Source organism: Drosophila pseudoobscura, chromosome 4 (assembly GCF_009870125.1).
Source record: "Drosophila pseudoobscura strain MV-25-SWS-2005 chromosome 4, UCI_Dpse_MV25, whole genome shotgun sequence".
Lineage (NCBI taxonomy): Eukaryota > Metazoa > Arthropoda > Insecta > Diptera > Drosophilidae > Drosophila > Drosophila pseudoobscura.
Window position 1 is genome coordinate 1388634 of NC_046681.1, and position 13812 is coordinate 1402445.

Here is a 13812-nt window from a genome sequence, read left to right on the forward strand (position 1 = left end):
AATAATTTAAATTACAGCCACCCAAAGTTTTCGGTAATTGATTAGAAAAACTCTTCTAATTTTTCATGGCGCCCCCGGGTGGACCTTAAAGTGAATTATAGGCAACAACAATAAGTGACAGTGACACAAGAAATTGCAGTATACATATGCAAACATATTCGTTGCCCGCGTCGTGTGTGTGTGCAATCGGAAATCAATTTGTAAAATATATCATCGCGTCGGTCGCGCCAACAATAATTTCTGTGCAAATTTCTGCAACCGCCTAGGGATGCCCTGCGATAAAGACAGGAAAGTAGCAGTTGGATTCAAAGATCCAAAAGAGGAATCAGAGGTATTTGTGCAGAAAATTGAAGGCTGAGCAAAAGACATTCAGATCTCTCTTTGAGGTGTCTTGTGCTGAAAACATTGCACATCGCCTTCAATTCTAGGCACAGACGTATGATATACATATAGTAGAGCTTGATTGCATGCATTTTATTAATATAACTAAAAACACATAAATACATACATATCGACACATACAGACATATGTGAACCGCTATTTGGACGCAACAGTTATATGTACATACATACATCTTTCGTTTACTGCAATCACTGTCGCCCCCCCCCCCCCCTTTATTTTGTTCTACCTTTCTCGTCGTTAGAACCTCACAAATGTTGTTCGTTCGTTCACCCAAGCCACGGCGCATAGAAAATATCCACACATACATACAAGCAGCAGCACCGGAGCATTATTTCGTTTTCGCTTCTCCACTGCTGCTTGCGTTGTATTTGTTGGGAGAATTTTCGTTGCCGCTCTTGAGGTTAATGGTGCGCCAAGTGACGCGCTACCCTGTATCTAACGGGTATATTGTTTTCGGCTGTTACTTGCCAAGTGACGCGCTACCATGTATCTAACGGGTATATTGTTTTCGGCTGTTACTTGCCAAGTGACGCGCTACCCTGTATCTAACGGGTATATTGTTTTCGGCTGTTACTTGCAACAACTCTTTCCCTTGATACCTCGTGCCTCGACATTCAATTAAAATTCGTTTTCGTTCTCGTTCAAAAATTAAAAAAAAAAATAATAATAATAAATAAATAAATAGAAACACAACCATTATGGCAGAAAAAAGTAAATCCACTCTTGAAGACTTAAAGATCAAGCTCAAAAGTCGAGTAAAAAGCATTCGCCGCTTAGAGGATCGATTAGATCAAGGGTCGATTCCTTTGCAATTACCGGAATTAAAATGTAGATTAGATTGTTTGAATGCTTCAATTGAAAACGCTAATCATTTGCAGGAGCAAATCGAGGACATAACAGGTGATGATGCATATGCAGCCGAGTTGGAAGAGCTGATAATTGTCACCAAAGGAAAGATAATGTCGCTTATCGCCGCCTTTGATGCAGCAAGCGAGACGAAGCCAGTGTCTTCTTCAGCCCCAACTCATGCTAGACTTCCGAAATTGGCATTACCCAAATTTAGTGGTAAACACTCGGAACTCAAAAATTTCATTAGCCTTTTTGAGAGGCTAGTCCATAGCGACAACAGCATACCGGTGATCGAAAAATTTAATCATTTGATTTCGTGCCTCTCTGATGAAGCATTAGGAACAATAAAGGCGTTCCAAGTCACCGAGGAAAATTATGAAAAGGCCATGGCTGGCCTAAAACGAGTATATGACAACGATTAATTGATTTTCACGAATAATATTTCCACATTGTTCAATCTGCCGAGAATGTCGCATCAATCTGCATCATCTCTAAGAACTCTAATCGATACTGTTTCGTCGATTTACGGATCGTTACTGTCGATCGGAGATGATACAAAAATTTCGAATGCAATGCTCATTCATCTCGTTTTAAACAGAGTCGACCCAGTGACGAAACAAAAGTGGGATGAACAGCTTACTTATGAGAAGTTGCCGCTTTGGTCCGACTTTGAGAAAGTCTTGAATCGTCGATACCAGCATCTGTCTGCTGAAGAATCGACCAAGCCAAGGCAAGACAAAGTCATGCCAAGCAAGCAACATAATCGCAGTTCATTTGCTTGTTCTTCCACTTCCACCAACAGTAGAACTCAGAAAACTTGTAGCTACTGCAATTCAGGAGACCATTTAGTGTCAAATTGCCCTTCATTTTCGCGTCTCTCGGTGATGCAAAGGTTTGAGTTTGCTAAGTCGGCATCCCTATGCATTAATTGTCTGCGAAAAGGCCACGCTGTTGTAAAATGCAAAGCCAATAAATGTCGAGTGTGTAGCCGCTCACATCATACATTATTGCATCGATACACAGTGTCGGCTAATAGTCTCGCGCTGCCACCACCCCAAGAGAGTCCTTCTCCTCCATCAAATCAGAATCAACCTTCCACGTCACATGTTTTGCATGCGACAGCGTTGGACAGGGTAATTCTGGCTACGTCGATCGTAAGCGTCCGAACTAAGAGCGGTGAACACATTCTGACCAGAGCTCTGCTCGACTCTGGATCACAAACAAATTTCATTACCGAGGACCTCGCTAATCGCTTACAGATCCGTAGAGAGGAGTCCTGTATTAACTTGCTTAAGTCGCGAATAAATGGTAGTGAGTTCTTCTTTGATTTTTGGATCCTGAAATCAATTTCAGGTTATCACCCTGACCAGTCAGTGAATGTGACTGACTGGCGAATACCAGAGAACCTACCACTGGCAGACCCTTATTTCTACAAGCCACAAAGAATAGATATGTTAATTGGAGCAGAATCGTTCTTTGAATTATTAGCTGTTGGTCAAATTAAACAAGGTCCTGACTTTCCAACTCTTCAGAAAACCCTTGGTTGGGTTGTGTCGGGAAAATATGTTTCCAGGAGTTCTGCTCCTCAAATTACAAACAGTTTGAGTTGCAGTGAAGAGTTGCTAGTATCCATCGATAGGACCTTGAAAAAGTTTTGGTCACTGGAGGAAATGCCATCTACCAAGAAAATTGCCACACCTGAGCACAAGCTATGTGAAGAACACTATCGTAAGACGACTCAGGTACTATCATCAGGTCGGTTCGAAGTAAGGCTCCCGTTTAAATCAGATTCAAATTGTTTAGGCAACTCCTTTGAGGTTGCGAAACGGCGGTTTTTGTCGCTTGAAAGACGATTGCATCGTGACCCTGAGTTGAAGAAAATGTACTTGGAATTCATGGAAGAGTACCTCTCCTTAGGTCATATGTCTCCTACTGACAATACGATTCCTTCTACTCCACACTACGTAATCCCTCATCAGTGTGTTCTGAGGCCCCAAAGTACGTCTTCGTCCAAGACGTCCTCACAGGTGGCCTTAAATGACATTCTGATGGTGGGACCTACCATTCAAGAGGAATTATACTCGACACTGCTCCGTTTCCGTCTGCACAGGTTTGCCCTGACTGCTGATGTTAAAAAGATGTATCGCCAAGTGATGGTGAACGAAGCGGATCGGCAGTTTCAGCTCATAGTGTGGAGAAGAGACTGCAGTATGCTGTATGCCAAATAAGCATATGCTCACCGTATTGTAGTGTATACAATATGTCAAGTGGTCATATGCCCAAAGTTAATGTAGAGTATCACGCTCATTAACATAAAGACACTTTGTCGCAATGTTTACGTAACATAGCCACAATCAAGAGCCGTAATACGATCAGTCCCTTATATGTGGACTGGCCTGCAGCGTGAGAACTACAGTGTCGGCAATATATTCCAAGTGGCCGAATGAGCATTCCAATGTATATGCCTTCTGCATATATGTACATTCTTACAAACATAAATATACACATACATATGGCATGCTACATGATCCCGTTCAGCCGCTGCCCTTAGCGACAGAACTCAACCAAGAACATTATGTACTTTAGGCTAAATAAGTTTATGAAGAATAAATTGAATTCATTCCGAATACAACCCGAAGAAAGAATAGAAGTGTTTTCGCTGCTTCTATTCTATTACGATTCCATTTCTACATGGCGACCGTGACAGGACCCTTTGTGAAAAATAAATTAGTGAAAAAATTATAAATACGCAACCGGAAGGAGCACACGCCGATAACCATTCTTTAACTACAATGGAACAATTAACCAATGAACAATCAAAATTAAAAGTGAATTAAAAGTGCGACAAAAGAAAACGGAAGAAGATAAAGAACTCAAAAAGGCACCGACAACGCTACAAAGAGCGTGTGTCACTAGAAGCACCTGTGCGATGACCAGCACCGGCACCGCCTGAGCTCATAGGCCTAAAAGAAGAAAATAAACTACAAACATAACATACTTACAAATATATAACTTGACCTGTGCGATGACCGGCACCGGCACCGCCTGAGCCCATAGGCCCATGGAAAAGGAACCAATGAAAAATGCTGTTCCTATTGTACAAAGGGACGCACCGACGCTGAAAGAGGCGCTTGAGGTGTGTCCAGCTGATGGACCACGCCCACTCACAATAGCTGAGTACAGGGCTCGCCAGCAAAAGAAGCTGAAACCCAAAACCCAACGAGGAGGAGAAGTAAGGAAACTTCTAACCCAAAAACATTTAGAAGAGGACATCCTGAAGTCGTTAACTGAAGAAGGGGACCGACAACGCTGCATAGAGCGTATTGCAAATATAAAGGCAACACTTCGCCAAAGAGCGAAGAAACGCAAAGGGGCCGCAGAAATGCGCAAGCCTTAACTTGCCTTAATATAAGTCCTACCACAAAGCAAGCTGATGCATGCAAATGCAGCTTGCAAAATACTATTTCTGTTAGGCTTTAACTAACAAACGTGCTGTTAGCATTTTTTTTTTTTAAATGATTGTAAACAATTATGTAAGCTAACAGCCGTTCACTAAAACTACTCACATTTCATTTCTCAGAATAGGGTAACAAATCCTCACAAAAAAAATAAAAATTTTTTATATATACATACATATATATACATATACATATATATGTACATACATGCAGAGAAAAAAAAATTAATAAAGAAAGAACCAAACAGATCCATTTCATGAGTAGATTTCAATTTAGATATCAAGATGGGTAACCATGACTCTAAAGTTCAGGATAGCACAGCCAATGTGATCAATGTTGTCGATGTAGTAGACAACACACCACATCTAAAATCCCAAATAGTACTTCTGACCATTCTAACAATAATAGCAGCATTGAATATGCTCCTAAAACTTTACCTCCTATATAAATTGACCTTGAAAAAGAGGTACCTTAGTAGGGCTATGGACCTTGATAAAGCTTAGAAAAAAAGAGGTTTTTTTTGTCACATAACAAAAAAAAAATATTTTTTTTCATCATTAAATTCATTTAATACTTGTTTATTGTACCACTAACCATACAGTATATGTTATACTGTATGGTTAGTGATTGTACGCAGAAAACGAATAAAATATTATGGAATGGCCAGTATTAGCGAAAAAACTTATAGAAAGTAAACAACTTTTTGAAAAGTCGTATAAATTTATCAACAAGAATTCAGTAATAAAAACAGAAACGCTAATACACCATGTCAATAACATATTAGCACAATATAATAGAATCACACAATTAGTAAGTTCTGCAGATAACAAGCTAACTAGTGAAAACCAGCATCAATGCCAAAGGCTATTACGATCTTTGAATACAAGGTTGACAACCATTGCAGAAAGAAGAGGTATTGAGATACATGTCCGAAAAAGTCTAGGTTCATTGGCTCATTTTGATGAAAGTTAACTAGACAATATAGATGAATCAAAGCCGATAATAGACACTGAAGTCGAAAGCGACACAGAATTAAATCCTCAATTAGAAACATCCTCAAACACCGACGTCGGAAGCGACTCGGAACTAAAAACCGAAATAACAATATCAGACAAAATGAACCAAGTAAAAAAAGATCGGCAGTACGTGAAACTAGTCTCATCCTCTATCCCAGAGTTTGACGGCAGTAAACAGTCTCTTCAACGTTTCTTAACAGCGTTAAAAATCACGGATAGGACTAACGGAGATCAAGAAGATCTAGCCATTGAAGTTATCAAATCAAAGATAACGGGCTCTATCCTTTATAAAGTCCAAAGTGAACAAACGATCAATGGCATAATCCAAAAGCTTAATGATAACGTCAAGAGAGAATCCTCTGACGTTATTAAAGCAAAAATATCTAATATTAAACAAAAAGGAAAAACGGCATCTCAATATACCACCGATATTGACAATCTGCGCAAGCAGCTCGAAGCATCATATATTGATGAAGGGCTAGACGCAGATAACGCCAACAAATTTTCGACGAAAGAGTCCATAGCAGCCATGACTCGCAATTGTGAGCATGACAAGCTGCGCCTACTACTTGAAGCAGGCAACTTCAATACTTTCAACGACGCAATGGGTAAATACATACATACAATGCAGCACCGAAATAACTGGAAATGCCAGCACAGTATTTCATTACAGAGGCAACAGTGGTCGCGGCTATCGAAGAAGTTACAATAACCGCGGCAATAATAGATCGAACAGAGGTAATTACCAAAACAGAGTTAATTACTATAGTAACAATAACCAAAATAATTACAGGGGCAATTATAGAGGCCAAAATAGAGGAAACTCTAGGGGCCAGGGCAACTCAAACAGAGGCCAAAACAATGCCAACAATGTAAATGTACGAGCTACTGAAAGTAGTTCGGAAAACCAATAAACCCCTTAAGATATTCAAATTGTGCGACAGTATACAACATCAATCTTAGTTCAGGAATATTTATAAAGCTTAAAAATTTGAAAACAGGTAATACATTTACCTTATTAATGGATACTGGTGCAGACATTTCAATACTAAAAGAAACGAGGGGGAACGTTGTGAGTTGCTGCGGACACCGCAACTCTACGGTTATACCCGATACTAAGTCAGTATGGCCACTAACCATACAGTACCCAGCAGTACTGGGAACTAGTTCGGAGGTGGTGATATCACCACTCCCTAACAGACCAGGGGTACTTTCTTTACTAACCCTTAACTATGCTTTTCATCATTTCCATTTTTACCCACAATGTCCTACGACATGGGAACCAGCGACACTACATCGTTTACCCCCGAACTAGTAATATGGGTACTCGTCTAGTAGCTAGTGAAATGAATACCCATGAAGTAGGTTATCAATCTTCATTTAATTTCATATTTAAATTTTTATTTTATTATATACATATTTCATTTAAGTTTTTAAATTTACTAATTAAGGTCTGCTGTTCGCGGTGGTACTCTTTTTGAAAAAACGTTTTTTTTGCAGTAGGGCTTTCCTAATCTGGACTTTAGCTGATCCAGTCCCCGTACCTACAGTTATGGCATCTATAAATATAAAATACATATATAATAGGAATACAAAAAAACCAAAAGCATATAAGCTTACCAATCAAAACTCTAAAGAAGTTTCATTTGTTTCATTTTCGTCGATTGTCTCTCCTATTTCGCGGCCTTCAACTTTTTCTATTTCACTGCACGACACTGTTTCCTCGCTAGCACGATTATGTTTGGCTGCATATTTGTCTTATATTTCTTTATTGAGCCTACGCAAATGCCGTTTGCTATACATTTGCTTTGAATAACTGTTTAAAATTGAATACTTATAATCACTTGGACAGCCGCACTGATTTGCACAAACGCCAAACGCAAAGAACATTCTAGCAATGAAATTACCGAAAACAGAAAAGGGAAAGGAGAAGAGCAGATCAGCATCATTTTTAGCTACCTGCTCTCTTCATTTTCCTCTCATGCTTTTTCGTTTTTTCGTCTACTGGTGAGACGTTGCATCCCAACCGAACTAGTTCGGTGGCTGGTGCGCGGTGGGTTGTAGAGTATACAGAGTAAAATTTTTTGTCTCTTCTTTGAGTGGTTCGGCGTTCGTTTACCATAGGGTTAGTCCGGAAAGTACCCATGTAGGAACCAGCCAAATCAGTAGTTCGGGCATGGTCAATCGCCACCGCCAGTACTAGAGGGTAATTTCAGTTCTACCGGCCAGCAATAGTAAACACAGACACGCAAAGTACGTGAGAATGCATATGCACCCATACACTAAAACATGCTGGTGGCAAAACAGAACCAGACCTGAGAGAGTTCAAAAAATCTGAAAAAAACATACAATCACATATTTTTGTCGAAACATATTGCGTGTGTACTAACACATGCAAAGATGTTCTCTCTGCGCTCTCTCTCTCATGATAACGTCGCTCTGGGGTATTGATCGCGCAAGCCAGTGTGTGACGCTTTCGTTGTATGAACTGGCACATCTACATACTGTATGGTTAGTGGTATGGCTCTCCTCCGGCAGACGCCGCTAATATTAAATGACACGACAAAGAGTGCGTGCGAGAGAGACAGAAAATCAGTCTGAGCGTGACGTCGGGCGCTGCGTAGCCACTGCAAATTGATTTGTTCCTTTTGGCTATAAAAATGATCTGATCTGATCTAGATTCAGCAACCTGATAGATATGGTCATTATCTATGATTCTGCGTTTTTAGTTTTCTCGAATGTGCAATATTGTGGATGCAACAGATTTTCGTCCTTTGTGTGGGCGGAAGGGGGTGGGGCGAAATTTTGAGATATACGTTTTATAGTGAGATCTAACAGGAGTACGGACACTACATTTTTTTATTCTAGCCTTAATACTCTCTGAGATTTGTGAATATCCCCAGATTTGCATACTTTACGGGGGCGCAAGGGGGTGTGGCGAAATTTTGAAACAAACTCGTCTCGGTCTGATATATTAGGAGTGTGGATACCAAATTTGGTGGCTCTAGCTTTTATAGTCTCTGATATCTAGGCGCTAATGTTTTACTCTAAGCAAAGCCGCCTATGCTACGTGTGTGTTAGAGAGAGACAGGGCGAGAAAAAATGAAATTGTTTTCTTGATGCTGGCTATAATAATAATACGATCCAATTCAGATTCTGCAGTCTAAAAGATATCGTCATTCTCTACGATTCTGCGTTTTTGGTTTTATCGTATCTTTAAAAATGTGGATGCCACAGATTTTCGTCTTTTGTGGGGGCGGAAGTGGGCGGGGCAAAGTTTTGAAATATTTTTGTAGCAGTGACATATCACAGAAGTCTGGATCCAAAACATCGTTGCTCCAGCTCTTATAGTCTTTGAGCACTAGGCGCTGAAGGGGACGGACAGACGGACGGACAGACGGACGGACGGACAGACAGACAGGGCTCAATCGACTCGGCTATTGATGCTGATCAAGAATATATATACTTTATAGGGTCGGAAACGATTCCTTCTGGACGTTACACACATCCACTTTTACCACAAATCTAATATACCCCAATACTCATTTTGAGTATTGATATTTTTGATAATGTTAATGTTAACATATCAACCAAATATCAGGAATCGGCGAAGGTTCAGTTTTTTCAAAAGGTTTAGCATTCGTAGAATTATCTACAGGAAAGTATATAATCCCACACGATTATCATTAAGTTGAACAAAACTTTCCAATCCCTAGCGATGGCATTATAGGTATAGACTTCATTAAAAAATTCAATTCAATAGATTGTACACATACTAGTGACACTCTAATACTACGGCCAAACAATCTTAACTTCCCAATAAACATACCTATGCCACAATTCTTCCAGCACGCGCTGAAGTTGTCCGACAAATTAAATTAGCGTCAACAGAACATACCGTTCTAATCCCGAATCAAGAAATTGAGGACGGAATATTCATTGGAAATACAATTTCCAATAAAAACAACATTTTTGTCCGAGTGTTGAATACAGCAAATTCAACCAAAATCCTAAATATTAATAAAATAAAAACCGAAATGCTAAGTGACTATGATATAGTCCAAGAAATTAGCAAGGATAGACACGAAGATGTCATGAAAAAGCTAACTAAAAACTTTCCGCCACTATTTAAAACAAAACTAAAAGATCTATGCACACAGTATACAGACATATTCGGACTTGAAACCGAATCAATAACAACTAATAATTTTTATAGGCAAGAGCTAAGATTGAAGGATAACAACCCGGTATACACAAAAAATTATAGAATTCCACACGCACACAAAGACGAAATCAATAAACAGGTAGAAAAACTCATTCTGGACAAAATAGTAGAACCATCAGTTTCGGAGTACAATAGTCCAATACTACTTGTACCCAAAAAAGGTCTCCCAGGATCTGAAAATAAAAGATGGCGTTTAGTCATTGACTATCGTCAAATAAACAAAAAATGATTGTCCGATAAATTTCCACTTCCAAGAATAGATGATATTCTTGATCAGTTGGGTAGAGCCAAATATTTTTCATGTCTAGACTTAATGTCTGGATTTCATCAAATAGAGCTGAAACAACACTCTAGAGATTTAACGTCCTTTTCAACGAGCAATGGCTCGTACCAATTCACTAGACTACCTTATGGTCTTAAAATAGCGCCAAATTCCTTTCAAAGAATGATGACAATTGCTTTTTCTGGACTTAATACTTCACAAGTATTCTTGTATATGGATGACCTAATAGTCATCGGTTGTTCCGAAAACCACATGATCAAAAACTTAACAGACGTTTTTGATTTGTGTAGGAAAAACAGCCTTAAGCTACATCCAGAAAAATGCGCTTTCTTCATGCACGAAGTGACTTTTCTAGGCCACAAGTGCACTGATTTTGCCCGACGATAAAAAATATGACGTCATCGAAAAATATCCAGTCCCTACAGACGCAGATAGCGCTAGAAGATTCGTTGCATTTTGCAATTACTATAGACGTTTCATCAAAAATTTCGACGGCACATAACTCGATTATGTAAAAAGAATGTCACCTTTCAATGCCAAAATGCATTCGATCACTTAAAGAAGGCTTTAATTAAACCCACATTATTAAAATATCCAGATTTCAATAAAGAATTTTGCATAATTACAGATGCAAGTAAACACGCATGTGGAGCTGTTCTAACACAAAAATATGGAGATAAACATCTCCAGTTGCATATGCTTCACGCTCATTTACCAAAGGTGAAAGCAAAAAAACTACTACAGAACAAGAGTTAGCAGCAATTCACTGGGCAATTACACATTACAGACCATATATTTATGGAAAACATTTTACAGTAAAGACAGACCACAGACCACTAACTTATTTGTTCTCAATGACAAATCCAAGTTCAAAACTAACCAGAATGAGATTAGATCTAGAAGAATATGATTTCACAGTCGAATATCTCAAGGGTAAAGACAATTTCGTGGCAGACGCCCTATCCAGGATTACAATATCCGACCTAAAAGACATGCACAACAAAGTCCTGAAAGTCACTACCAGGCAACAAAATAGACAGAAAAATTCCTGCGCAGGAAATGTACAAGAAGATTTGCCTATGCAAACTCTTGACAACGCTTCTAAGCCCAACGTATATGAAGTCATTTGTAATGACGAAGTACAAAAAGTAGTGGCCTTGCACATACAAAATCAGATATGTTTTTTAAAACATGGAAGAAAAGTTGTAGCAAGAATTGATGTTAGCGATCTGTATACCAATGGAACCCTTGACTTAGGTCAGTTCTTCCAAAGGCTTGAAATGCAAGCCGGTATACTTGCGATCAGCCAGCTCAAAATGGCACCGAGCGAAAAGATCTTTGAATTAAGTTCAATTGAATCTTTTAAGAATATGGGCAATAAAATATTAAAATCATTACGAGTAGCGCTACTCAAGCCGGTGACCCAAATAGAAAATGAAAAAGATCAAGAAGCGATACTGTCTAAATTTCACGACGATCCAACTCAAGGAGGTCATAATGGCATTTCGAAAACGCTAGCGAAAATAAAAAGACATTACTATTGGAAAAACATGACTCGTCATATCAAAGAATACATACGTAAATGTCAAAAATGCCAGAAATCTAAAATAACAACTCATATTAGGACCCCAATGACACTAACGGAAATAACAACCATGGCTTTTGATAGAGCGATAGTGGATACTATAGGTCCACTACCATGCTCAGAAAATGGCAATGAATATGCAGTTACGCTAATATGCGATTTAACAAAGTATTTAGTATCCATACCAATTCCAAATAAAAGCGCAACAACCGTTGCCAAAGCAATATGAAGACGATGAAGACGTTCATTACGGACATGGGAACAGAATATTAGAATTCAATCATAAATGATTTGTGCAAATATCTTAAGATAGACAACATAACGTCCACTGCACACCACCACCAAACCTTAGGGACAATAGAACGAAGTCATAGAACATTCAATGAATACGTTCGTTCATACATATCTGCAGACAAAACCGATTGGGATGTTTGGATACAATATTTTACTTATTGTTTCAACACAACACCCTCGGCATCGCATGAATATTATCCATATGAACTAGTCTTTGGCAGATTACCAAGACAGTTTATAGATTTTAATAAAGTAACTAGAATAGACCCATTATAAAACATAGATGACTATGCAAAAGAAATACAGTTTAGACTAGAAATAGCATATCAAAGAGCTAGGATATCGCTAGAAAATAATAAAGCCAGAAATAAAAAATATTATGATAATAAAGCATCAGATGTAAGCATAGAAATAGTAAACAAAGTACTATTAAAAAACGAAGTACGACACAATTTAGACCCTAGGTATATAGGACCATTTGAGGTCATATGCATAGATGATAAAGATAACATTACCATTAAAGATAGTAAAAATAAGAGACAAACAGTTCATAAAGATATGCTAAAAATACAGGTATAAAATTTGAAATACCTCATGAAACGGTCTGATCAACCATTGAGAATGATAATCGAAAAAAATAAAAATATTTGTTTTAAATTATTGAGATATATACACATATATATATAAATATATAAAAAAAAGAGATAATCAACACACAAGATATCCAAAAAACAAAAGGATTTAAATACGAGGGGGAACGTTGTGAGTTGCTGCGGACACCGCAACTCTACAGTTATACCCGATACTAAGTCAGTATGGCTCTCCTCCGGCAGACGCCGCTAATATTAAACGAAACGACAACGAGTGCGTGCGAGAGAGACAGAAAATCAGTCTGAGCGTGACGTCGGGCGCTGCGTTGCCACTAAAAATTGATTTCTTGCTTTTGGCTACAAAAATGATCCGATCTGATCCAGATTCGGCAACCGGATAGATATGGTCATTCTCTATGATTCTGCGTTTTTAGTTTACTCGAATTTGCAATATTGTGGATGCAACAGATTTTCGTCCTTTGTGTGGGCGGAAGGGGGTGGGGCGAAATTTTGATATACGTTTTATAGTGAGATCTAACAGGAGTGCGGATACCAAATTTGGTTACTCTAGCCTTAATAGTCTCCGAGATTTATGAATATCCCCAGATCTGCATCCTTTGCGGGGGCGGAAGGGGGTGTGGCGAAATTTTGAAACAAACTCGTCTCGGTCCGATATATAAGGAGTGTGGATACCAAATTTGGTTGCTCTGGCTTTTATAGTCTCTGAGATCTAGGCGCTAATGTTTTACTCTAAGCAAAGCCGCCTATGCTACGTGTGTGTTAGAGAGAGACAGGACGAGAAAAAATTAAATTGTTTTCGTGATGCTGGCTATAATAATAATACGATCCAATTCAGATTCTGCAGTCTAAAAGATATGGTCATTCTCTACGATTCTGCGTTTTTGGTTTTCTTGTATCTTTGTATCTTCGCCCTTTGTGGGGGCGGAAGTGGGCGGGGCAAAGTTTTGAAATATTTTTGGAGCAGTGACATATCACAGAAGTCTGGATCCAAAACATCGTTGCTCTAGCTCTTATAGTCTTTGAGCATTAGGCGCTGAAGGGGACGGACAGACGGACGGACGGACAGACGGACGGACGGACAGACAGAC

The 13812-nt window shown here is 38.9% G+C and overlaps 1 protein-coding gene and 1 long non-coding RNA gene across 2 annotated transcripts; one reads left to right on the top strand and one right to left on the bottom strand.

Moving 5' to 3' along the window:
• Window positions 1-5362: 5362 nt before the first annotated feature.
• On the top strand, window positions 5363-6761 carry LOC117184180 (uncharacterized). Its single transcript, XM_033380694.1, has 3 exons — window positions 5363-6334; window positions 6400-6464; window positions 6520-6761. Exons 1-3 carry the CDS (start codon window positions 5827-5829, stop codon window positions 6529-6531), a joined length of 585 nt encoding a protein of 194 aa, XP_033236585.1. The 5' UTR covers window positions 5363-5826; the 3' UTR covers window positions 6532-6761.
• A 344-nt stretch (window positions 6762-7105) lies between these two features.
• Window positions 7106-8074, bottom strand: LOC117184181 (uncharacterized). The gene is made up of 2 exons (XR_004469423.1): window positions 7347-8074; window positions 7106-7285 (listed from the first exon to the last, which is right to left on the bottom strand). It is a non-coding gene; the product is annotated as an uncharacterized lncRNA (long non-coding RNA).
• Between the last annotated feature and the right edge of the window lie 5738 nt (window positions 8075-13812).